General features: G+C 55.3%; 1 protein-coding gene across 1 annotated transcript; it reads right to left on the bottom strand.

The window, feature by feature from the left end:
- Window positions 1-1289: 1289 nt before the first annotated feature.
- SPDEF (SAM pointed domain containing ETS transcription factor) lies at window positions 1290-19589 on the bottom strand. Its single transcript, XM_037843853.1, has 6 exons — window positions 19217-19589; window positions 8440-8904; window positions 6238-6435; window positions 4409-4456; window positions 4140-4286; window positions 1290-2011 (listed from the first exon to the last, which is right to left on the bottom strand). Exons 2-6 carry the CDS (start codon window positions 8873-8875, stop codon window positions 1833-1835), a joined length of 1008 nt encoding a protein of 335 aa, XP_037699781.1. The 5' UTR covers window positions 8876-8904; window positions 19217-19589; the 3' UTR covers window positions 1290-1832.
- Between the last annotated feature and the right edge of the window lie 4366 nt (window positions 19590-23955).

Raw genomic sequence — 23955 nt, 5'->3', positions numbered from 1 at the left:
GTCTGGCCAGGGTCCCGGTCCACCCTCTCCCCAGTGTGTGGGCAGACAGCAGGGGCCCAGCGAGGCACAGGCCCGGGGCAGGGCCCCCACCCCCCTTCTCCAGTCCAGTCCTGGTTGACAGATGCCAAGGTGCTGTTTGTTCACTGCCAGGAGTAAACGTTCTTCTGGAGACAATAAAATTGCTGGGGGCAGAAGAAGGCAATACAGGACAAGGTTTAACCCTTGGTGGTCTGGGTAGCACTGGCTCCCCCTCTTGTCTCCTGGAAACCTGTCTTCAGAGGCATAGGGTTACAGAACATAGAGGGTGATGACCAACTGACTAGATTCAAAGCAGGAGGTATGGAGGGGCAGAGAGAGCCCCGTCCTTGGGGAGACAGGTGTGAACTCAGTTTCTCATTCTGCCTCTGGTTGATTGTGTGACTGTGAGCAAGTCACCTAACCTCACTGAGCTTGTTTCAAGACCTGCAAAATGGTAGAATAACCCCATTCACAGTTTTGATGGCAAGGTGAATGATAAAAAAGGTGGTGGAAACATCTAGCACATAGCAGGCCCTCAGGACACATGAGTTGGGTGAATAAATCTGAGTTGACCCAGCAGGGAGGAAAGCATGAGGAAGCTGAGCGAGTTGCTCTGCCCAGGAGAGTGGGCAGTGGATCCCAATCTTACCCAGCACACACACACGTGACACACACCCTCACCCCATCAGACACTCACACCCCACTACAGGGGCTCACGGCTTCACAGATTGACTGCTGCTCTCTGTGATCTCAGCCTTCAGGAGACAGAACTACAAAAAAGCCACCCCCTCCTGTACCTTGGCTGCTGCAAGGACAGTGTCCCACCCTCTTCCAGCCCCTCTTCTGTGCCCCTGCTACCCTATCCCAGAGCTCCCTAGTCCGGCTCTCCCTGGGATGGCCACGTAGAGACAAGGACTCTGGGCCTCTCACAGGAGGGTCAGCCCCTTGGCTCAACACAGGCACAAAGCCCTGATCCACAGCAGGACGAGGATGCAGGGAATCCCCTCAGCCCCAGCCCCACCCACCTCCTTCTAGCCTGAACCACGGTGGGGGAGGATGAGGTGGCCATTCTTGCCCCAACTTGGCCTTGAGGATTCACTGCCTCTCTTCCACAAGCTTCTACCCATCAATTGTCCCTTTTTTTCAGGCTCAGCTCAATGCCACCACCTCCCTTGACCACTCTAGGCCCCTGTAATCACAACTACTTTTGACCATTGGTGGCCTCTGGGCTGTGCCATTCACTGCACAGAGACTGGGATGTGTCAGATCTCTAGTATTTTTATTATCCATTCAGGGGGCACCCCTGGCTCCCCATCTCATAGCACCATGCCAGGCATGGTACAGAATGGAAGCCAGTGGGATGTAGCAGAGAGAGCACTGGACTGTGAGTCAGGAGGCCTGGCTCAGCCACCAACAGGCTGAGTGGTCTTGGCCAAGTCACTACCATGCCTTAGGCCTTCGGCTCTGCTCCAGAAAATCTGGGTCAGAATCTGAGAGGCTGGGGTGCAGGGAGGTCCTCCCCTGGGGAGCAGTGAATACTGAGAACAGCCCTGGCTGCACCATCCTCCATAGGGGCAGTTATCCCAGTGGATTGGGCAGGTGAGCAGATGGCCTGAGGAGGAAGCACCCCACCCCGGGTCCCCCAAGCCTCAGAGAGCTCACTTTCACCCCGGGGAGCAGTGGGCCCTCCCGGACCCTGGACCCTGGCTTGCTGGCAGACTGCCCTCCTCCCCAGCTCAGGGTCTGGCAGAGGCAGGGCAGGAAGGAGGGAGGCCTGGCAAAAGCAGATTTCAGGGATCCCCTGGCCCTGGCCCTCAGATGGGGTGCACAAATTGGTAGACAAGGCGCTGGGAGATGTCCGGCTTCCGGATGATGCCCTTTTTGTAATACTGGCGGATGGAGCGGCTCAGCTTATCGTAGTTCATGGCGGGGCGGTTCTTGCGGATGCCCCACAGTCGGGCCACCTGGGCCGAGTCCTCGATCTTGAAGATGCCTGGGGGAGCAGGAGGGCCCAGGGGAGGCCGGCAGTGTGGGCAGAGATGGAGCAGGGCAGGGGGGAGAAAGACCAAGAGCAACAGGTCAGTCTCGGGAAGAAGCAAGGAAACCCGTGCCAGGGCCTCCCAGGTGAGGAGGAGGGCACAGCTGCCACGGCTCACCCCAAATGGCACCCTGCCCCAACGAGGGGCCTGGGATCCTTGGAGTCTGAAAGTATCACCCCATGCTGTCTTGCCACTGCCTGGGCAGGCCCTCACCACCCCAGGCTGCTGGGACAGCTGTACAGCTGGGGGTTTGTGTCATCTCTGCAACCCAAGACAACCCCACGCTGCTCCCACCCAGACCATGGCAGTGTGGCAGGGTGACAAGCTGGCTCTGGGGCCAGGCTGCTTGGGCTTGAGTCCCAACTCCTAAACTCACCAGCAGTGTGGCCTTTGGGCCAGTGAGCTATCCAGTCTGAGCCTCAGCTTTCCCATCTGTAAGATGGGGACCATAATACCTCCATGGTCATGGCAAGGGTGAAGGAAATGTGTGCAAAGCATGTGCCAGAGCCCCAGTAAATGGTCAATACTCTGGAGTCACCAGCCCAGGTAAGCCTGCAAATGACCTGCACATGACAGTGGGTTATCTGGACCCCAGGGGCCTGGCCCCTGCCCCTGTGGGGCTCCCAGCTGTGCCCATGGCTCCTTTGGCAAGGTCACACTCCCTCCTCATCTCCCCATTCTGCCCTTGCGGTTCCCAAGCCTGAATCTTAGATGTTTGAGCCCGTAAAGCCCTCTCAGGCAGGAGGAATTAATAAGAGGTGGTGGATTTGGAGCTGGGCTCTGCCATTTCCTAGCTTTATAACCTGTCTGAACCTCCATTTTTCTGTCTGTAAGAGAGGGTTAAAGTGACATCATAGGATGTTGAGTTTTTACAGAAAGAGCTTAGAATGGAGCCTGAAGGCCCATGTTAATACCCTCAGGTGTCTTGGCAAGACCCAGGCCAGCACACCCCCCCAGGAAGCCTTCCGAGACTACCTGGCCCTCCTCATCTCCCTTCCCTGGAACTCCATCATGGGAGTGACCCCACTCTCCGTCTCACATACACACCCAACTGCTGTGGGAAACTACTCCTCTACCACCCCATCCAACACCTTCTTATCTCCATCATCAGCCCCAGAGTCACCTCCTCTGCCAAGCCCTCCTGGACCTGGGCACAGCTGACCCCTCTTTCCTTCTGCACGGCCCCTGAGCGGACCACTATTGCAGCTCCGTACCGCTTCATGTACCAGCTCACATCACTTCTCTCTGCAGACGCACCTGAGTCCCCCACCCCCACCCTTCACCCCCAGACACCATAATTCTCTATAAATGTTGGTTGAGTGAGTGTGGGAGCAGAGTAGGTGCTCAGTGAAGGTTTGTGGGGAGGAGGAATCCATTTTACAGAAAAGACTGAGGTCTAGGCACCCACAGCTACAAGTGGCAGGATTGGGCCTCGAACCCAGGTTTCTTGGCTCCGAGCCTTTTTCGAAACACACACACACCAGCCCGTGCTGCCCATTATGGGAGCCACTGGCCCATATTGCGCATGTGAAATATGGAAAGTCCCAAATTTAGATGTGCTGTGGGTATAAAATACACCCCAGATTTCAAACACTTATCTCTTGAGTAATTTTTCTATCGACAATGAGTGAAATGATAATAATTTAGATATATTGGGTTGAATAAAAAGTATTGTTAAACTTAAATTCACCTGTTTCTTCTAATTTTTTTTTTAATGTGGCTACTAGAAAATTTACTATCACAGTTGTGGCTTGTATCGCATTTCTTATTGGACCCCATTGGTCTAGTCTCTACAGGGAAGTTATGACATTTTGAGGGCAATCATTGTGCCCCATTCCTAGCAAATAGTTTTAAGCTCCTGCTATGTCCCAGGCAGGTGTGGTGCTGGGGACCCAATGAAGCAGCGATGGCCGGAGGGATGGACATGGTGGCTAACTTCACACAGACCCTGGGGGTGCTCCAATAACAGTGGTGTGTTTGGCATTTGGGGCCAAGGTGGGGGTCCCCACCACCCTCAGCACCCCCTCCTTCCCACTGCCCCCCCGATCCTGACAGGGCTCCCCAGCAGGGCTCCCCACTCACCCTTCTCCTTGTTTAGCCACCGGATGAAGCGGCCATAGCTGTGGGGCTTGAGCAGCAGCTCCTTGAGGAACTGCCACAGGTGGATGGGCTGCCCGGAGCAGGACGAGTCCACCTCGCTGTCGGTCCAGCTCTCCTCACTGGTTGAGGCTGGTGGCCAGAGAGGGGGTGGTGAGTGGGGAGCCACAGCCACCCCCTGCCCGGCGATGGCCACCCCTCAACCTCCGACCCTGGAGCCCTCGCTCCCCTGCCTGCCCCTGCCCCGGGCTCACCGCAGTAGTGAATCGCCCCAGGCAAGGTCCTCTCTTTCATCCAGGCCGCTGAGGGGCAAGGAAAAGAAGTTGGGGGACCCAGGAGAGACCCCACGGGGTGGGGGAGGGTTAGGGTGGGACAGTGGGGACGCAGAAGCCTCTGTGGCTGGGGTTTCTCCCTGCGGTTCCCTCCCTCCTGCCAGTTGGGGGAGATGAGTTGTTTACAAGGAGCTACTTCCTGGAAGAAAATTTAGGATTTCAGAGCTGGGAGGGGCCATGGAGACCCTGCGTGCAACCCCTTAGTGTTTAAATGTGGAGTGTGGAGGGTCAGCCTCCCTTTCCTCACTGTGAAATGGGGCCATGACACTCTCTCACGGGTCTCGTGAGGATTCGAGGGGATGAAGTCTACACAGCGCGTCACTCAGTGTCTGGCTCTCAGCTGCCAAGTCCACCAAGCTCTTCCAGCCCCTCCTGCCCTCCTCACGGCCCACCGGGGCCCCTGTATCTCCCACCTCCAGACCGAGCTGTGGGGGCAGCAGGCAGCCACTGAGAACCAGGATGAAGTGCCAGCTCAGCTTCTGCCCAGACTACCATGCCGCCCTCAGCCTGCCACTTGCCACCGCCCATACCAGCTGCTGGTCTGTAGCTGGGCCATACGAGGGGGCCGTGTCCCCTAATGAAATCTGGGCTCCTGAGGGCAAGGGCCTTGACTCACTGGGCGAGCACCGCACCCTCCAAAGCACCTAGCTCTGTGCCAGGCTCATGGTGGGCGCCCAAGGAGACCTGATGATTTAAACATTAAGGGGCTGGTTTGCAGCCATTAGACAGAATAAGGAAGTCCGGCCACAGGTGACTGAATAAACAAAAGGTGGTCTGTCCATGCAACAGAATGTGATTCAGCTATAAAAAGGAAAGAAGTTCTGATCCATTCTATAACATGGGTGAACGTTGAAGACACCATGTGGAGTGAAATAAGCCAGACACAAAAGGGACACATATTGTATGATTCCACTGATATGAAATATCTAGAAAAGGCAAATTCCTAGAGACAGAAATTGATTAGAGGTTACCAGGGGTTGAGGGTAGGGAAATGGGGAGTTACTGCTTAACGGGTACAGAGTTTCTGTTTTGGGGTGATGAAAAGATTTGGTAATGGAGGGTGATGAAGGTAGCACAACATTGTGAATGTAATTAATGCCACTGAATTGTGCACTTAAAAATGATTAAAATGGGAAATTTTATGTTGTGCCTGCGTTCCTGCAATAAATTTTTTTAAAAAAGAGAAGAAATAAAAGATTAGGGCAGCTGTACATTTACTGATGGGGAGCAATATCCAAGATGCACTGTTAGGTGCTGAAGAGTGTGTATCCGTTGGTGCCATTTATGTCTCTGAATATGTATCTGCTTGAATGCACATCAAATTTTCCCGGAAGGGTATCCAACAAATTGGTGACAGTGGTTGTCTCTGGGGAGGGGATTGGAAGGCCAGGGTCAGGGTGGGAGGGAGAATTGCCTCTCACAGTATACTAGTTTTCCTTAGGTTTTCGTTTTAATCATGCACATGCTTTACCTCATTGCTTTCTTAATTACAAAAAATAAAAAATAAAAAGGAAGGATTTTGTGGCATCCGAGGTCCCCCTCAGCCCTGACACCATGTTCTGTCTAAATTCTACCTTTTAACTTCCTATGTGCTCTGTCCTAAAGTTCTATTGACCAGGACTGAGGGGGTGGGGGATGGTGGGTTCACCCAGGATCCAGGGAGGCAGCCACAATTGGGACTGAGACAGGGGTCAGAGCTGTGTCCCTGGCTGTAGCCCAGGCAGGGTGGCTCCCACCCCACCACATCCCACCTGATTTCCAGATGTCCAGGTGGGCGTGCAGCACGTCTCCGCCCAGGGGTGAGCGCTGGCGGAACTGCTCCTCGGACATGGCGCACAGCTCCTTGCCCCCCAGCTCCTGGAAAGCCCTGCCCACAGGTGGCAGCCGGTACTGGTGCTCCGTCCACAGGAGCCACTTCTGCACATTGCCAGGGCTCCAGTCCACGGGGTCTGGGCAAGAGACACCCCATCAGCCCCAAAGCTGCTTGAGGGCACCCCCTGAGTGTGGCCCACTCTGCTTGGATGCAGCACCCATGGGACCTGGGCCCATATGCTCCTTGGTGTGGGGACAGGCCCTGTCCAGACAGGGCCTTGAGGGGCTTGGGGCATCTGTGGAGTGGGGTGCCTGGGAAAGGAAGGGCTGAGAAGGATGGCCAGAGCCATAAAGACAAACTTGGCTCAGTGCAGGGTGGCCTGGGGCCTTTGCACCCCTCACCCCACCCAGGCCTCGGGTCTTCCCGGTGTCCTCCAGCCCGTCTAAGGGTCTTTCGGAGGAGCCTGGTCCTGGAGAGGACAGTGACATTGAGCCAGAAACACCCAAGTTTCTCCCCAGATGCCTCTTGTCTTCCCCAAACTCCTCAAAGAACCAGAGAACAACACAACTAGGAGTTGGTCCTCCAATCTCCATGCCCCAACTCTTCCCCATACCTGACTGATGAGAAAACTGAGGCAGGGGAGCTCCATCCCACTATCTAACACCTGACAAAGGGCTGGGGGCATAATAGCTACTCAATGCACACGGGCTGAATGTGCCCCTAGGGAGGTGCTGGAGGTGAGCCAGGCTGGTGTGTGAGCCTCTGAGGGAACACTGTGGTCTGGGCTAGTGACCTGCTGGTTGGGCTGCCCCCAATTAATAAACCCATTTTCTTCCCCAAGGTCAAAGCAATTTGTTCCAGTCCCCATTGTTCAGAGAGCAAGCCCCTCCCCAGCCCAGTGTGAGGGAGGAGGCACTGCAGGAGAAGCTCATGGGCGGGGCTGGCCTGGGGCCTGGGAAGCTCGAGACCCGGGCGTTCGCAGAAGCTACCTGAAGTGGGGTCCCCAGCTGGGACTGCTGGGGGGCAGGGGCCGGGCCCAGATGAGTCCCAGGAGGTGGGGCTGGGCCTGTCGGGCCCATGAAGACCCTTCCCATGTGAGAGCAGCACAGAGAATGGGAGGCTCAAATGTCAGAGCCAGAGACCCAGGGCGAGGGGCAGACAGGGGACTGGAGCTGCACAGCGTCAGCTCCACGAGCACACCTTCCAGCCCGACAGACACACGTGCTCTGAACCCTGATGTCCCCTCCTCACCACCACCCAACCAGTGAGACATTTATCTATTTGTTTACGATCCGTTTCCTTGGCTGTAACGTACACTCTGTGATTGGAGGGACTTTTGTATTGTGTTCACCACTCAGTTCCCCTGCCTTAGAACAGTGCCTGGCATATCAGAAATGCTTGCTGCTGAATTCATTCAACACCGCTTTGCTGAGCATCTGTTATGCGCAAGGTGCTAATCTAGGAACTGGGGATGAAGCGATAAACAAAACAAATGAACAGCCCTGTCCTTGTGGAGTGTACATTCCAGTGGGGGAGACAGACAGTAAACATGATAAATAAACTACGTAGTGTGTCAGATGGCAGGAGGTGCTGTGAGGGAAATAAAGTGAAGAAGGGGAATAGGAGGTGGGGGTGTGACAGCAATTTTAATAGAGGGGCCAGGGAAGGCCTCATTGAGATGGAGCCCCTCGAGTCAGGGCCTGCAGGAGGTGAGGGGCGAGCCCAGTAGAGCTATCTGGGAAAAGAGCTTTCCAGGCTGAGGGAACAGCTGGGGCAAAGGTCCTGAGGTGGGATGTTGTAGGAGCAGCAGAGACTGGTGTGGCTGGAACACAGTGAATGAAGGGAGAGTGGAGATGAGCCCGAGACAAGGTGGTGGGCCAGATAGGGTCGAGCTTGAATTCAGTTCGTCCAGCACCTACTGAGTGGGGCCAAGGGCTGGGCGCAGGGAGGGCACAGAGATTGGTGGCTCACAGCTGGTGTGTGTTACAGGCTGAGCGCCTGTGGAGAAGCGCCAGCATCCCTGGGGCTGCCCAAGGCTGGGAGCAGGGCCGGCCAGAGTCTAACAGACAGTGCCCCCCGGCCACCTGAGCCCTGCCCTACTCCACGCCTTATGGAGGGGGTGTGCCAAGGGGATCCTCACCTGCGGTGATGTTGAGCAGCTTGCAGGCCGTCTCAATATCCTTGAGTACCTCACCCACCACCATGGACTGCACCTGCTCCAGCGAGTGCTCCTCCAGGGCCAGCCCGCCTGGCGCCAAGTCCAGGCTGCCCCCTGGGGCCTGGCTGTCGATGATCGGGCACTGCTCGGGCTCCTCAGGTGGCTCTTCCCGAGCGCTGGCCCCAGGGCCCTTGGCCGCCCAGCTGCTGTCCTCAGGGTACAGCATGTCAAAGTAGGAGAGGTAGAAGGCAGACAGGCCCTGCTCGGGTGTGGTGGGTGGGCTAGGGATCCAGTCCCGTCTCTCGGGCCCCACCACTCCTGCTGTCACCTTCTCTGGGCCTGCCCGCACCACAGTGTCGGTGGGCAGCAGGAGGCGGCCGGGGGGCCCGCTGCTCAGGCCTGGGCTGGCACTGCCCATGCCGCTGCTGCTCGGGCCGGCTGCCGCGTCTGCAGAAGTGAAGGAGGGAGGGGAGTCAGGTTCTGGATGCCTCCCATCCCCCTGGGGGCCGCTAAGCTGGTTACGGGGACAGGGGCCAGTGGGAGAGAGTCAGGGGCTTCCGGGTCATTGGACAGCTGGGACAGGGCTGGGCGGAAAATGGACAGACAAGCTTGCTGTGAAAAAGACAGCAAGGTAGGGGAGGGACAGCTCGCTTGCTCCCCAAGGAAGTCAGGTTGGCCAGGAGCAGCAAATCTTTACACACGCATGTGCTTAAAACAACTTGCTGAGATACTGGACCTCCTTCAGTCCTCACAGTGGAAGGCACGATTAGCCCCATTTGGCAGCCAAGCAAACTGAGGTCTTGAAAAGGAGCCCTTAAAGTCCAGGCCTCTGCCCAGGAGCCAGCCCACTCCCAGATCCTAGTCCACTGTCCTGTGGAGGAGGTTCCTTCTGAGATCTAACCTAAATCTTTCCTGCTGTACCAACAGGGGGTAGGAGTAGGGGTGGAAGAGAGCAGGCCAGCATTTTCACCAGCATTTTCACCAGCCAGGTGAAGGAAGAGGTGCGAGTGGGGGCAGGGCTGGGGAGAAGCCCCTCACAAGTTGGGGAGGTGGCCAGTTGTCCCCTCCCCCAGAGCCATTTGGGGGAGATGAATACATTCACAGAGAGTGGCACTCCTGAGGTGGCCAGTGAGCCATGACTCACAGGTGAGCGTGTCACCGCCTCTCAGCCTCTCACGTTCAGGGCTGGGCTCCCGGTCCCTGCCCATCTCCTCACCTGAAAGGTGCTGCCCCTGGGCCCCTCCCTGCTCCCAGGGTCCTGGACTTTCTCCAGGAGGAATGCACAGCTGTGCGGAGGTGGAGCCCACAAGGGGATGTGTGGTGAGAAGGCCCAGGCTCCAGGGAATGGCTGAGACCTCAGCAGCGCAGACCCTCACTCCTACCGCTGCCTCCAGTGCCTGCCAGGGGGCACTGGGACGTTAGGGCCCCTCCCCATCCGCCACCCAGGCTCCACAGAGGTGGAAGATTACCAACAGATACGCATGTCCAACCATACAGAGAACCGTCTAGAAAGGAGTAAAGGGGCGATAAACCTGTTAGGGCAAGGCAACGTGTGTCTCTTCTCAGGGGTATTTAGCCTATAAAGCAGTGATTCTCAAAAGGTGCTCAAAAGTGGTCCCCCGGTGAGCCGCACCAGCGCCCCCCAGGAACTTGTCAGAAACACGATTTCTCCGGCCCACTGCGGAACTACAGAACCAGAAAGTCGGGGGCTGAGGCCCAGCAATGTGTTTTAACAGGCCCTCCAGGGGATTCTGATACACACCTGAGGGTGACAATTGCTGTTTTAAAGGCATCTGGCTAGTAAGCCAGTGAGGTTCTAATTAAAAGACTGGTGGACTCTAATGGTGGCATTTATTGTGCTCCACTGGAACCGTGGGGAGACGAGGGGCTCCCTGGCCCATCTCAAGGCACCCCATGGTCCTGACCTGCTCAGCCTCAGTGTGCAGCCAGCATTTGTCCCTGCAGGCAGAACAAGGAAGGACCCCGGCTTGGAAGACACCTGGGCTTCTCCAGGGCTGCAGCTAGCCAGTTCCACACCTTTGTACCACTCCAAAAAAGACGCCCCTTCCTCTCTGGATAGCATGGCTTGGTGAATGGAGCCCTGGTGGAATTTTTATTCCTCTCTTGCCCTGCACCAGGCACCTGTATGCAGTATCCACCCTTCCCAACCTTCCATGGAAGCCCTGCACTTTCCTCTGGTGGACAGAATGCCAGCAAGAGAGAAGGGCGTTCCCTTTGATTTCGACTCCCCCTTTCAAGGGCTCCTTTAAGTGACAAGGAAGGAAAGGTCAGGGTGGGGTGGGGTAAGCAGAGACTGAAGGGGGGCTGGGGTTGCGGGGGACAGAGGGCAGACTTGGAATCATTTCAAGTCCTTCTGTGCAAACACACTTGTGTGCTATGGGCCCACATTATTTACTCAGGCTGTGCCAACAGCCCACTCTGCCCCTGGGTCCCCACCCTGGCCTGTGCCCACGCCCTGCCTCCTCGGCAGCCCCACCCCTGGGGTCCCTCAGCCCCCCCACCCCTCCCTCATCACCTCCTACCTGCCTCGCGCCCCATCCACGTCCCCAGAACCCCCATCCCTGCCACGTTAGGAGAGTCTCTGCCAGCACCCTAGGCCAAATGCCAGGGTGACAGAAGCTTTTCCAAGAAGAAGGAGAACTTGCTTCCCTCATGGCCCTCCTGTTTGCTTGACTCCGCCACAGGTAGGTAGGATAGGAGGCAGCTGCTGTGTTTGAGACAGCGGCATGAGGGGTCCCTGGGGATGAATGGGCAGGGCCAGGGACAGTGTTTGCCAGACCAGGATGAGATAAGACATCCCTGACGCATTTGTTGACTGAGCTTTGAAGCCCTCATATCTGTCCCCTCCCCGGGGAGAGAAAGAGCAACGGGGCTTATTCTCATTCCTGTTTGCAGTTGGGGAAGTTAAGGCGCAGAAAGGGTAAGTGGCTCCTGGCCCAGTGCTCCTTCACCAGTGGAGAATTCCACCACCCCCTCCACACCCCACATTCCTGCTTCCCCTCACCCTGCTCCTGAATGCCAAGGAACCTGCTCTCAACCAAGGCTTGGTCCCAGCTCCAAGATTTCCCTGGAGAAAAATAAGTTAATCATTAACCTTGCAACAATTGGAAAGATCCGTTGTCTGCAGGTGAGGGCTGGAGAGAGCTCTGTCCCCCAAACAGACTGGGTCTGGGGGGACCTCGGTGTGCTGGTCAGAGAGCCAGGGTGTGGTGAGCCCAGCCTGCAACTCTGGCATCTCCAGACTGTGGGGCTGGACTCAGGAGTGAAGGGGGTCCTGCGCAGTGAGCACCTACTCTGCACTGTGCCCACAGGGTTCATGCACATTATCTCTTTTGATATTCGCAGCCTGGGTGACTAGACTAGCAAGCCCCATTTTCCAGCTGTGGGTGGTGAGGCTCAGAGGGGTTACACAGCTTGCCCAAGTTCCCCAGCTGGCCAAGTGTGGACTCTGCCCACTGTACCACCTTCCCTCTGAAGCTCCTGCTCTGGCCAGTCTCATCTTCCTAGGGGTCCTCTCCATCTCTTGATTGGGCTTCTTGATCCTCCAAAGTCCACCCATCCCTGCCTCTTGGCTGCTCACTCCACCCCACCATCAAGCCCGTTTCCCACCACCCTCTCATCAGACACTCCTATGCTCAAGGACCTCCCATAACTCCTCATTGCCTGTCCTGCCCCATCCCAATGGCGAGTGCCCACCTCTGAGCCCACGTCCTCCTCAGCCAAGATAATCAGAACTGGAAGAGATCATATATTATGTTACAGTTTTATAGATGGGAACACTGAGGTCCAGAGCGGGGAAGGGATTCATTCACTGGTTAGCAGTGGGGTCTGGACCAGAACCCAGGGGTCAACACAGTGGCCACATATCTAGGCCCGAATGAGAATGGCATTTCTCCCCCAGTCCCTGCGGAGTGGGCACAACATGGCTCTTTTCTCCTGTGGTGCTGTCCCCGGCCCAATATGCCCTTCCTTCTCAAAGCCCTCCTCCCCCAGGAAGCCATCCTCCACCTCCTCTGACTTCCCCAGCTTGCCCCACCTGTGCTGTGCAGTTCAGCTCGTGATTATATCCATGGTGATTGTTCACACATGGTGACACATGTGCACGCGTGGGTGGGGACCAAAGGCTCAGAGAGCGGCAGGGAGGCACCCACAGTAATAGCAGAGCTCAGACCAGATTAAAAGCCTCCCGACCACGGCTCCAAAGGCCCCGGGTCCTGGGACAAGCCCGTGTTTGTCAGTCTGGGTCCTTCCGACTGCAGGCCTGTCCCTCCCGATGGCCTCTGCAGGCCAGGCCCCAGGGGCAGCTGTCTCCTGAGCGATGCCTGCAGCTCCCCAAAACCTCAAGCTGATCTTTTCTGGATTAAGCCACGTGTTGGGATTAAGGCTCAGTGTGTCCTGGCTCCCTCCTGCCCCAGAGGCCTGGCTCCCACTCCACACAAAGAAAGTTTGGTAACAGCTGGTGGAGGCCACAACCCAGAGACAGGGCCAGATCAGTGGGGCAGTGGCCAGAGGGATTAGTCACCTCAGAGCCCTTCTCTCGGCACATCCCATTCTCCCAGGAAGGCAGATGAAGGAGAGAGCACAGAGGAACACCAAGTTGGAGATTTAGAGCAGCAGCTTCCCAACACTGCCCTCCCCTGCAAGGCCCTGCCTCCTGGATTCTCGTCTCCTACAGCCCACCTGATAGCCCCTGAAACCACAGCTCAGGGAGGCCACATCACATGGGCGCATTCTGTACTAAGGCCCCAGGGCTGTCATGGCAGGGTTGGAGCTGGTCTTCCACATCCTGCTTGGCACAGGCCCCCCAGATCTTACCTCCAGGGATTGCAGCCTGGGGTAAATGTGCCCTAGCCCCCACCCCTGCCCTGAGACCCAACCTCAGTCCTGCCCAGAGCCTAGGAACCTTGCTTCAGGCCCCAGGGAGAAGAACCCTGAGGGACAGTGAGGAGGGGGTGACAGAGCCATTCATTTTGACCCTGTTGCTCAGCCCGAGTCTGCCTCACTCCACCGACTGGGGGTGGACCTCCTGTGGTTTGCCCATATCTGCCCACTTCCCTGGCTGTCAATACTTCCCTCCATCCTTCCATCCATCCATCCACCCATCCATTCATCCATCCATCCATCCAAGCCTCTGAGCCCCCCTTTGATGGGCTGGAGTCAGGAGGCTGTGGAGGTGGGACTGAGACCTGGCCAGGAGCCATGCAGAGTCAGCAGGGGCTGCTCGGACCTGCCCCCGGTCAGCTGGTCAGCTGGTCAGCACCTTGGAGAGAACCCGAGACTGTCCAGGTCATGGGGAGTCTCCGGCCAATGCCCATGACCTGCCCATGCAGCTTCCCCTTCCCTAGACATTCCCTTATCACCCCACAGTTCCCCTTCCTGCCCTCTCTTTAGACAGCTCCTGCTTTCCCACAGAATCCCAGTTCCTCACCCTTCAAAGCTGCTCTGCAAACTAGCTGGACCCAAAAGAAGCATCCAGATCTCCTTCTTCCTATACACTGCCCACTGCCCACAGTGATGGTCTCTCCTGACTGGACGAAACACCCTATTGCCCTGGAAGGGGTCCCAGGCTGGCCAGCTCCTGGGGCATCTTGGGTACTCTCTCAAGCACCCCACTGCAGACATCCACAAACATCTGCTGCCCTCAAGGGACCTATCCCAGGCTCAGCATGAGAATAGGAGAGGTGGGTTTCTTCTAGACATTCAAGCCTTTTCTCACTTCCTTAGATCTGTCCAGGCCACTGACCTAACTTTCCAGAAATCCCTACTCTCTGGGAGGTTCAACTTGGAGAGCCAACCAGTGGTCCCAGGAGCTGGGGTGTGTGTAGAGGAGGGAGGATAAGAGGGACGGTGTGAGGCTATGTAGGGATGGGAGTATGGGTGGGGAGTTGGGGAAGCACCAGGTAGCAGGAGGATGGAGCCCAGGAAATGGAAGGGGAAGGGAGAGCATGAAAGCAAACTGGTCTAGTCTGCTTTTCTCACAGTTCCCTGAGGCAGCCAGGAGCCTGCTTGCCCATTTGTACCAGCTGCCTCTCCCATTCACTCCTGGCTGCACAGGCACCCCTGGCATCCTGCACATGCCCTCACTGACACCACTTCCAATCCTTCCTGGGACAATGCAGGCCAAACTAAATAAACGGCTTCGTTGGGCTCTCCAGCCATACCCTGGGCAGCCAATATTATTCCTACCTGCCAGGCAAGGGCACTGTGACCTGCTAGGGGGCACGAGTCCATGTGTGGCTGAGCTTGGATTTGAACTCAAGTTGGAGCTCCACCCTCTTTTCAGTTGGTGCTGATGGACTCACCCCTCCCAGCCCCTAGAATCAGCGTTGCTGACCAACCCTGGGCTTTCACCTCTGCTCAGGCCACCTGCTGATCCAGCCCCTGAACATCAGAGACCCATGGTGGTCATAGTGGTGGGGTCTGAGTGGCATGGGTGCTGCCTGGAGGGCCAGGGACACCTCCCCCCATATTTGAGTTTGCCCCAGCATCTGGAGCTATGGGTTCATGTTCTCCTTCTTCCAACCCCATGGACCTCAGTCACCTCCTCTGTACTCGAGGGGCTGGTCATCTCCCAGGACTTTTCCAGCCTGGGCACTGTATGGATTCTATAACCCCATGACCCCATTTTGCCCCTCAGCTTTTTGTTCCCATGTTTGGGAACATGGGGTGGGGCTGGTCAAGGAACAGAGGTGGACACTGGGGCCTCCCCTTACAAGCAGAGGCGAAGTCCAGGGCTGACATTTGCAACAAGATGAGGGGTGTGGCCGGGTCTCCTTGTCCCTACGCATGGAGGTGGCATCCAGAGCCTCTGAAAGACTTGGCCCACCCTTCTGACCAAGCAGAGCCACCCACCAGGCTGTTCCTCACCTCATACACTGCCCATCAGGCCTGGCTCCCACCCCCATCAGGAACATCTCCCCACTGCTTCCGGCCAGGACCCCTAGCCCAGACATGTGTCGGGCTCAGAAGCTGAGGGAATGCGGCAGAATCCTGACTTCCCACCAGATCAAGTACAGATTCTGCCCAGCTTTCTGGGCACTCCAGAAATCAACATTTACATCTTCTTTCAGCCCCTGTTGAGCACATGCTGTGTGTACATGTCTCAGCACCTTAGTCAAGCCCCTTTGCCCAGCCTACCTCAACGCCATGCCCCTGGCTCTCTGCAGCCCCCATGCAGAGGGGCTGCCCTCCTCTCTCTCGCCCTTCATGACCCAGCCCCACACGCCCACCTCCAAGGGGCCAGGCCACAGCAACTTCTCAGTTCTCTACACTCCTCCTTGCCTATGGCACATCTCCCAGAACTTGGTACATGCCAGGGGCTGTGAGGTTTCATGAGGGTCTCGCTCCCCATGGTCCCCACCCCAGCCGGGCAGTGGGTCCTCGAGGGTGTAAGGACATGTGGAGTTCACCCAGGTTCTGCTGCTTCTGCCTGAGGCAGCCTGGCCCATCCTCTCAGCCTCATCTCCTCATTGGTGAGCTGCGGACTCATAAAGACAGTTGGGTCGAGGGGGCCTTACCATGGCCTCTCAGGAGGTGTGTACTCGCTGCTTACTAGATCTTTACTTTCTGTGACTCTGGTAGCCTCCTCTGGCCCAGGCTAGAGCTGGGAATGCAGAAGCCCTTTGTAAACTATGGTTGGTGCATTTGTGAAATCCTGATGGGACTGGGGAGGAAATGTCCCTTGAGCCCCAATCCTAGGTCCAGGGAAAGGGGCTTGGGAAGGGGATTTTGTAGCTGTACACTAGAGCCTTAGCAATTACTTGCAGCCAAACTCACATATGCAGGGGAGAGAAACTACTGCTTAGAATGGCTGGAAAGGGGCTTAGAGAGCGGACTTGAGGATAAAGTAAAGACACTCCAACATTATATAAGTTGATAGAAGTCCATAATGAACTGTCCTGAGAGGCTAAAAAGAGACACTGCTTTAAAAGGGGGTGGGTAGGTTCTCAGGGCTGTTGCAGGGTATTTGGATCTCTCCCACATCACCCTCTGTCTTGGGGGTGGGAGGAGCCGGATCCCAGCAGCCCTCTGGCCAACTTGCTTCCCCAAAGCAGAGGGCACCAGTCCCAGAGCTGGGCCCCTCACCTGTGCAGTCAGTCCCAGCCCGCTCTCCCCAGTTTCTGAACTGGAGGGAGAAAGAAGGGGTTCCTCAACTCTGGAGGTGCCTAGGCAGGCCTCAGTTACCCCTTGCAAGGGTCTGGGGTAGGCCCTGGTCCCCTCCAGCTTCCCTGGCAGGGGGAGGAGTGTCTGGGAGGAGGGAAGAGGCTCCCCTCGGATGTCACACAGCCGCTGATAGGTGGGAAAGGAGCATTTGGCAGGGGGCATCTCCCGGGCTGGGCTCCCTGGCTGTCAGAGAACATGCAAACGAGGCAGGAGAAGGAGCCCAGCATTAAATGTCAGGAAGAGCCTAGGGCAACTCGGCTTGTGCAAAGTTTGCTTTGGGAAGAGTTGTTCCACCTGACAGGCTACCTGCTTGGCTGGGGATGCAGGGTGGGGCGTAGAATGGGGGTGGGGTGGGCAGGGGGGAAGGGTCCTTGACCAGGTTTGAGCCCTGACTCCCTGGCCTCTAGCTCTGGGACCAGGGCAAGTGAGTTGGCTGCCTCTGAGGCTCAGTAGTCGTGTGTGTCAAATGTGCTGTCCAGAGCATGTCTTAAAGGGGTTGTGAAGATTGAGGGGGCTGTGGATACAAACTCCTTGTGACCTATGCACAAAGTTGTCACCCGGGAGCAGAATGAGGGATGGATGGGACTGGAGAAGAGAGGAGGGAGAGGTAATGGGGTGAGAAAGGAGAGGAACAAAGGAAGAAGCAGGTGGTAAAAATGTGGGGAGGAAGGGAGTTGGTCAAAAATGGGGTCTGGGGGAGAGGAAAGGCAAATCTGACCAGGCAATCTGCCTCCACCAACCCCAATACAGCCTTCAAAGCCCCACTCCAGGCTGTCTCCTCCATGAAGCCTCCTTTAACAAGTCCTAAAGTACTCAGAGACCACCTTATCCAACCTTCTCATTTCACAAAGAGCTGCACATGTAGGGAGGAAATGTGACTGCCAAGGTCACACAATAACTGATGACACTGCAGCGATGACCCTAACCTATCCCTTCTTGCCCTCCATCCAGAGGGCCTTTGCCTCCCGGTCAGTCTGAACTGACTTCTCCAGGTTACATTCATGCTGCACCAAGCTGTTTAGCACAAAATTAGGCTGCAACTGTTTCAGGGCTATTAACTATACCTGCAACTATGCTGGTGTTAAAAGTAGGTTCTCCTGGTTCTTCTACTTACTGCCAGCGTTACACTTTGAGCATTGACTAAGCACCTACTGGGTGCAGCCCTATTCCCCCAGGCTTAGTAAACAAAGAAACTTGCACCCCACCTAATTCAGAAGGTCCTTGTAAAAATTCAGTGGTGTTGTGTCTGCCAATAAACATCCAATAAACAATCTGGTAGGAATTGATTTTTCAGCCCTGGATTCCCCCACGGTGCAGAGTAAATGCTGTCAAGGCTCTTGAAGGGGAAGGTTGTCCCCAACCCAGTGAGAGGCCACCTCCTCCTTGTCTGTGAGTTTGGAGTGGTGAGACCCCAAGTTAGGAGTCCCTGGCTCTGGCCTTTACCCCAGGCCTGCCTGTCTAGTGAGGAGTCTCCTTCCTGCCGCCTTGGGCCTGGGGCAGCTCAGATGCCTGTTTGCTTTGTTACTCAGGAGAGCAGCTGGTGCTGGGGAGATGCCACTTTATTGGGGGTTGCTACAAAGCTGTTTATTGGGGGAGGTGGGGGCAGGAAATGAGACCAAGGCCTAACCCTGTCCAAGGAGGAGGAGAAAGGCTGTGACTGCCATAAAGGGGACAGGTCACTCACAGCTTGTGGCCTGGGTCAGGGCTGCTGGGTGGCCTCTGCTGGCAGGGTGAGGGGAACCTGAGCTGGCTCAGTAGACCTGCCCACTTCCCAACACACACGCATATACACACCCCTCGTCCAGCCTCGGGGGCCTCCTGTCATCCAGGCACTTTGGCCTTCCACCCTGCCATCCCCGCCACCCACTTCCCTCGATGCCCACAGGAGGATTCTGGAAAATCTTGGAAATGAGAGCCTTCAAGGGACCCCTTCAAGGGACACTGTTGCTTTCCTCATATGCCCAGACCAGCCCCGCAGGTCCTCAGTTTCCCCAGGTACTCAAGCACTCAGGGGGTTTACCCCACAGGTAGTTTCTCCAGACCTGTACCCATTCCCCGGCCCAGACCCCCAGCCCTGGCCCTGAGCCTCCAGGTTCCAATGAGCCCCTACCCACTTACGACCCAGCACCAGGGAGACCCTTCCCTTGGCAGAGCAGCCAAGGCTGGCAGCAGGAGAAAGGCTTCTTGTCTTTTGCTAGCCAGGCAGAACTGGCCAGGTCTCAGGGGCCGAGACTATACCTATGGAGCTGCCACCTGCTCAGGCTGGACGGGCTGGGCTGAACGTGGAGTCCAGATGGGGTCGTCACAGACCCAGGGGTCCTCAGGCCTCACCAGGCCAAGGGTGCTCACTAGGCTCTGGGGTGAGCCTAGGGAGGTGGACTGGGCCGCATTACAAAGGAGGGTAAGGGACTCGGGGAGGTGAAAGGGCCCAGATCCCAGGATCACTGGTGCCTGGGGTATGAGGTCTGAGCTTGCCAAGTGCACCTCCAGGGTTTGCTCTCAGTCACCTACCACCCCCAAAACTGGCAGAGAAAAGCCCCCATGCAGGGCACCCTGTGCCACCTGACAGACTTACCCGTTAGCTTCCGGGTGCCCACGGAGTCGTCCACTGCAGTGCCAACCTCAGGGGCCAGGAGGAGTTGTGGGCAGGTGGGGCCACTGCCGTGTCTCAGCCGGGCATCTGGGGGGCCAGCAGGACCAGGGGCCAGCAGGGCAGGGGGCAGAGGCAGCACTGGTGGGACACTGGGGGCCTGGCCACCCTTGAGAGGTGGCCCTCAGAGGTCTCAGGGCTGTGTGCCGTGTAGGGAGCCCCTCATCCCCGGCCCAGGGCCACCTGCTGGCACCGTGGCAAGGCCCAGCCCCCAGGGACTTGGGAGGGGGGCCAGCGGTGGGCTCGGGGCCCCTGGTCTGCAGGCCTTGCGGACTGGGCAGAGTGCAGGAATGTGCTGGGAGGAAGTCGGCAGCCGGGAGATGAAGAGTTGGCCAGGGCCTGATTTCCCATTATAAGTAATCCTTCCTTATTTACCTGAACAAATACGCTCCCTGCTTACCTCAGACCACAGGCGGGCTCCTGGTTAACCCTTGCAGGCCTCCCCCTCCTCCCTGGGGGATCTGTGCCCTGGCAGCCAGGGGACTCACTCATTCACTACTTCACTAGTTCATTAGTTCACAGATAGCCACTGAGCTCGTATTATGTGCCAGGCACAGGGGATATATGGAGAGGAACCGGGTCCTGTCTCTAAGTGGGCTCAGCCAAGGGCAGGGGATGGACAAGCAAGCAGCAGTGGAAACCTCAAGTCACTCACATTCTGAGGGAGGACTGCAGGGGCACTGAGGGTGGGCACCCAGCAAAGGATGGCAGCAAGGGCTTCCTGGGGGAGGTGTCATCTAGCTTTCGAAGGGACAGAGGGAGCTTCAGAGATCCCTGGGGAAAGGGCCCCCGTGGCACAGGTCACCACATGGTGATGCTCGGGAAGGTAAGGAGGCTTACTTTCCCAGGTGTGAAGTGGGGAGTCCACCAGCAGCTGCTTCCTCTCCCATAGCACCTGTTAAGTAATTTTGTGGCTGCCCACAGCGTGAATATTCCAGGGCTTTAAGAAGATTCCAAGACCTTCCAAACTAGCTTCCTCACCTTAACACACACCAACATTCTCCACCACATGCTTGGACGTTCACAACTGGAGGGCCCTGGGCTTGGCTGTCATTGTCACTGGCGCCTTGGTGAGGATGTTGTCAGAGTCGTTCCCTAGAGAAGGCTGAGATGAAATGGGGTGGAGGGGGGCCGCAGTACAAGGTCCTAAAAGGGCTCCAGTCAACCATCCTGGCCTCAATGGCCCAGTTCTTCAGGGTCCATAAAAAGAAGGACCCCTAGAGTCCCAGGTGGGACCCCCTCCAGGATGCCTTCTGCGCCTGCTGTCCCCGCCAGGCAGGTACCCTCCCCCCCACTCTCACGGCACTCTGCTATATTAAACATAATGGCTGCCGCTTGATAAGCACCTACTATGTGCTAGGCACTGTTCCATGCTCACAAGACCCTAAGGTAGTAATCATGTCATAAGCACTACAATGTGGGTAAGTACAGGGAGTACCCAATAAATGTTTATTGAATAGATGCAGTGTCAGAGAAAGCTAGTTACTCCCAATATCCCTTCTCCCCCTTTCTCACCAAACAAGCCCCTGATTTTTAGCTGGGTACCTGGCTGCCTGGAATTAAGACCATCTCAGCCTCCCTTGCAGTTAGATGTGACTGTGCAACAAAGCAGAAGTGGCATGTGTCAATTCTGGGAATCTTCCTTAAAAAGTAAGCTTGCTACTAGCTAGATACCCAGAAGATCTGGAAGCAGGGATGCAAACAGACATTTGCACACTTAAGTTCATAGTGGCATTATTCACAAATGCCAAAAGATGGAAGCAACTCAAGTGTCCATCAACTGATGAATGGATTTAAAAAATGTGGTATATACATATGATGGGCTATTATTCAGTTTTGAGAAGGAATGAAGTCCTGATGCATGAGACAAATGGATGAACCTTGAGGACATTATGTTGAGTGAAATAAGCCAAACACAAAAGGACAAATATTGTATGATCTCTCACTAACATGTCTAACTATAAAAAGCAAACTCATAGAGTTAAAATCTAGAATATAGGTTACCAGGAAATAGAATGAGGGTAGAGAATGGGCAGCTGATGCTTAATTTGTGTAGAATTTTTAATTAAATTGATTGTAAATGTTTGGAAATGGAGAGAGGTGATAGTAGCACATTGTGAGTGTAATGAACAGCACTGAATTATGTGTGTGATTGTAGCTGAAAGGGAAAGTTTAGGGTCGTGTATGTGACTAGAAGGAAAGCTAGAGGATAAAACATGGGACTGTATAACAAAGTGAACTCTGTTGGGAACGATGACTCTGGTTAATAGTGCAAATATAAGAATGTTCTTCCATGAACTAGAACAAATGTACATTACTATTACAAGGTGTTAAAAATAGGGTGGTATATGGAAAAATTTACCTTATGCAAACTATGGACTATAGTTAACAGTACTATTTTAATATTCTTTCATCGGTTGTAACAAAGGTACCAGACCAATGCTAAGTGTCAATAATAAGGGGGTACAAGGGATAAGGGATTTTTCTTTTTGGAGTACTAAAAATGTTCTAAAATTGATTATAGTTGTATATACAACTCTGTGGTTATACTGTGAGTCATTGATTGTATACTTTGGATGGACTGCATGGTGTGTGAATATATCTCAATAAAACTGCTTTTTTAAAAAAGTAAACTGGCACATACTATTTGCTCCCTTCTTCTTTATCTTTCCTCCATCTTGTTGACTGGAATGCAGCTGTGATGGCCGGAATTCTGACTGCCATCTTGGACTATGAAGATAAGGTAGTGGCACAGTGAACTGGAACAAACCTGGGTCTCTGAGGACTGAATAAACCCTCTATACTAGCTCTGGATTGCCTGCCTCACTTTTATGTGAGAAATAGATGTTTTGCTTTTGTTTAATGAGGTCTCTACTTTTCAAAGCCAAACCTGATCTACCTAAAATAGACCAGAAGATGAATAGACAGGTGAAGACAGAGCACTTTTGCATGCTGGGTACAGCTTTTGCTCTGGGCCCAAGGGGGTCTCCAGGGGTGGGTGGGACTTAACGGATGAACCAGGGTAAGCTATGCTGGGTGTGGACAGTCGCTCTGCTCACCCAAGCCTGGAGTAGGGAAATAAAGGGTGATTCCAGAAGCCGGAAAAGGTCCACCAAGAGGGAGCAAGGAGAGAGACGTCAATCTGCTCAGTTAAGGCTCAGACGGGCCCAGCCAGCAAGTGGCTTCTTGGGGCAGATGTCAGCGATAGGTCCAGGGCAATTTGGTGTCCACTCTCAGGGTGGGCTCTAGAGGAAGGGAGGGCCAGTTACCATCCATGCTGAACCCGTGAGGGGATTCTGGGTGACACACCCTCAACGTGCTGATTCAGTGTTGTGGCGTCAGCTCAGGATTGGACCCAAGTACACTTCCTGGCTCTGCCTCCTTCCAGCTGCATGACTTTGGGCAGAACAACCCCCTCCCCATCCCCAGCGACCCCTCGGAGCTGCTGTGAGGAGGGAGGCAATGTTGGTGAGAGTGCTCTGTGAACCCAGATGCCCTTCTCAACTCCTCACAGCAACCCTCCAGCCAGATAGTTATGTCCATTTATTCAGATGAAGAAACTGAGGCCCAACATTTTAAATGTCTTACCCAAGGTCGTAGCTAGGAAGCAGATTCAAACTCAAGACTGCTCTGGTTGAAAGTCCACATTTTCTCTCCTATCCCATGCCTGATAGGACTTTATGACTGCTCTCCCTGTCCCCTCAGGGTCAAGTCCATGTCCTTGGCATGGGTCACAGGTCCACTGGACCTCCTGCCTCCTGTCCATGGCTCACCAGGCTGGCCCCTCTCCAGTCCTCCTCTGTCAGCTCCCACTGGGTAAGAGGCACCCCGTCTGTTCTCCCTCCTCCCAGACCCACCCCTGTGCTGTGAGTGATGGTTGTTTATATCTGTACCATATCCACCGGCCCCAGGTCTGGGATCAGAAACCCCACTCACGTTGTTGGTCCACATTGACTCTGTCTTAGAACTTTTCTCTGACCTACTGGGATAAAGAGATTCTCTCTGTCCACTGAGGGTTCCGAGCCTTGAGGGTGTAAGTGTGGCGCTGCCCTGTCAGAGAGGGTATGCTGGGGCAGCCCAGAGGAGAAGGGGCCAAGTGAGGAGCTAGGCCCATCCTGACAAGGCTGTGTGTTCACCTGGATGAACCAGTAGCTTCTCTTTTTTTGGTCTTTTGCTTAAAGGGATTTGAGTTGAGTTTCTCTTACTTGCAATGGAAAGCATCCCCATCCTTCGAGGCCGTCTCAAGAGCCTTCTCTTCCAGAAAGCCTTCTCATGCTCCACTCCTGCCATCGCAGAGTTCGCATGTCCCAATTCATTGTCCTTTAATTGTTTCCCTGCCTTTCTTCCCAAATTCTAACTCCTTGCTATCGATAGCAATGGACACGTCAGAACCAGTGAACATATCATGATTTCTGGAGCCACTGGCCTGAGTTCCCTCCCCGAGTTGTCCCTTTCTTGCCACTAACCCATCCGAGAAAAGGGTGAAGAGTCCTGGATGGGGAGTCAGGGCCCAGGGCTTGGGGTTCAGCGCTGCCACAGTGAGTGGCATGATCCTGAGCAAGTCTCAGGCCTTCTCTGAGTCCCCGTCACCTCCTCTGTGAAAAAGTAATACTTGCCCTGTTGCCCTTGCGGTACTGCTGTTGGGAACAGTGAATTTCGATTGT

Source organism: Choloepus didactylus, chromosome 7 (genome assembly GCF_015220235.1).
Source record: "Choloepus didactylus isolate mChoDid1 chromosome 7, mChoDid1.pri, whole genome shotgun sequence".
Taxonomy (NCBI): Eukaryota; Metazoa; Chordata; class Mammalia; order Pilosa; family Megalonychidae; genus Choloepus; species Choloepus didactylus.
This window is presented reverse-complemented; position numbering and strand designations above follow the sequence as displayed.

What these genes read in the sequence shown, in the direction of transcription:
- SPDEF (XM_037843853.1), bottom strand. Translation starts at nt 8,875, where the DNA reads ATGGGCAGTGCCAGCCCAGGCCTGAGCAGCGGGCCCCCCGGCCGCCTC. An exon ending in CCTGGACATCTGGAAATCAG is followed by an intron (nt 4,457 to 6,237) that starts GTGGGATGTGGT and finishes CTTGCCCCTCAG; the next exon opens with CGGCCTGGATGAAAGAGAGG. An exon ending in TGGGGCGATTCACTACTGCG is followed by an intron (nt 4,287 to 4,408) that starts GTGAGCCCGGGG and finishes TCTGGCCACCAG; the next exon opens with CCTCAACCAGTGAGGAGAGC.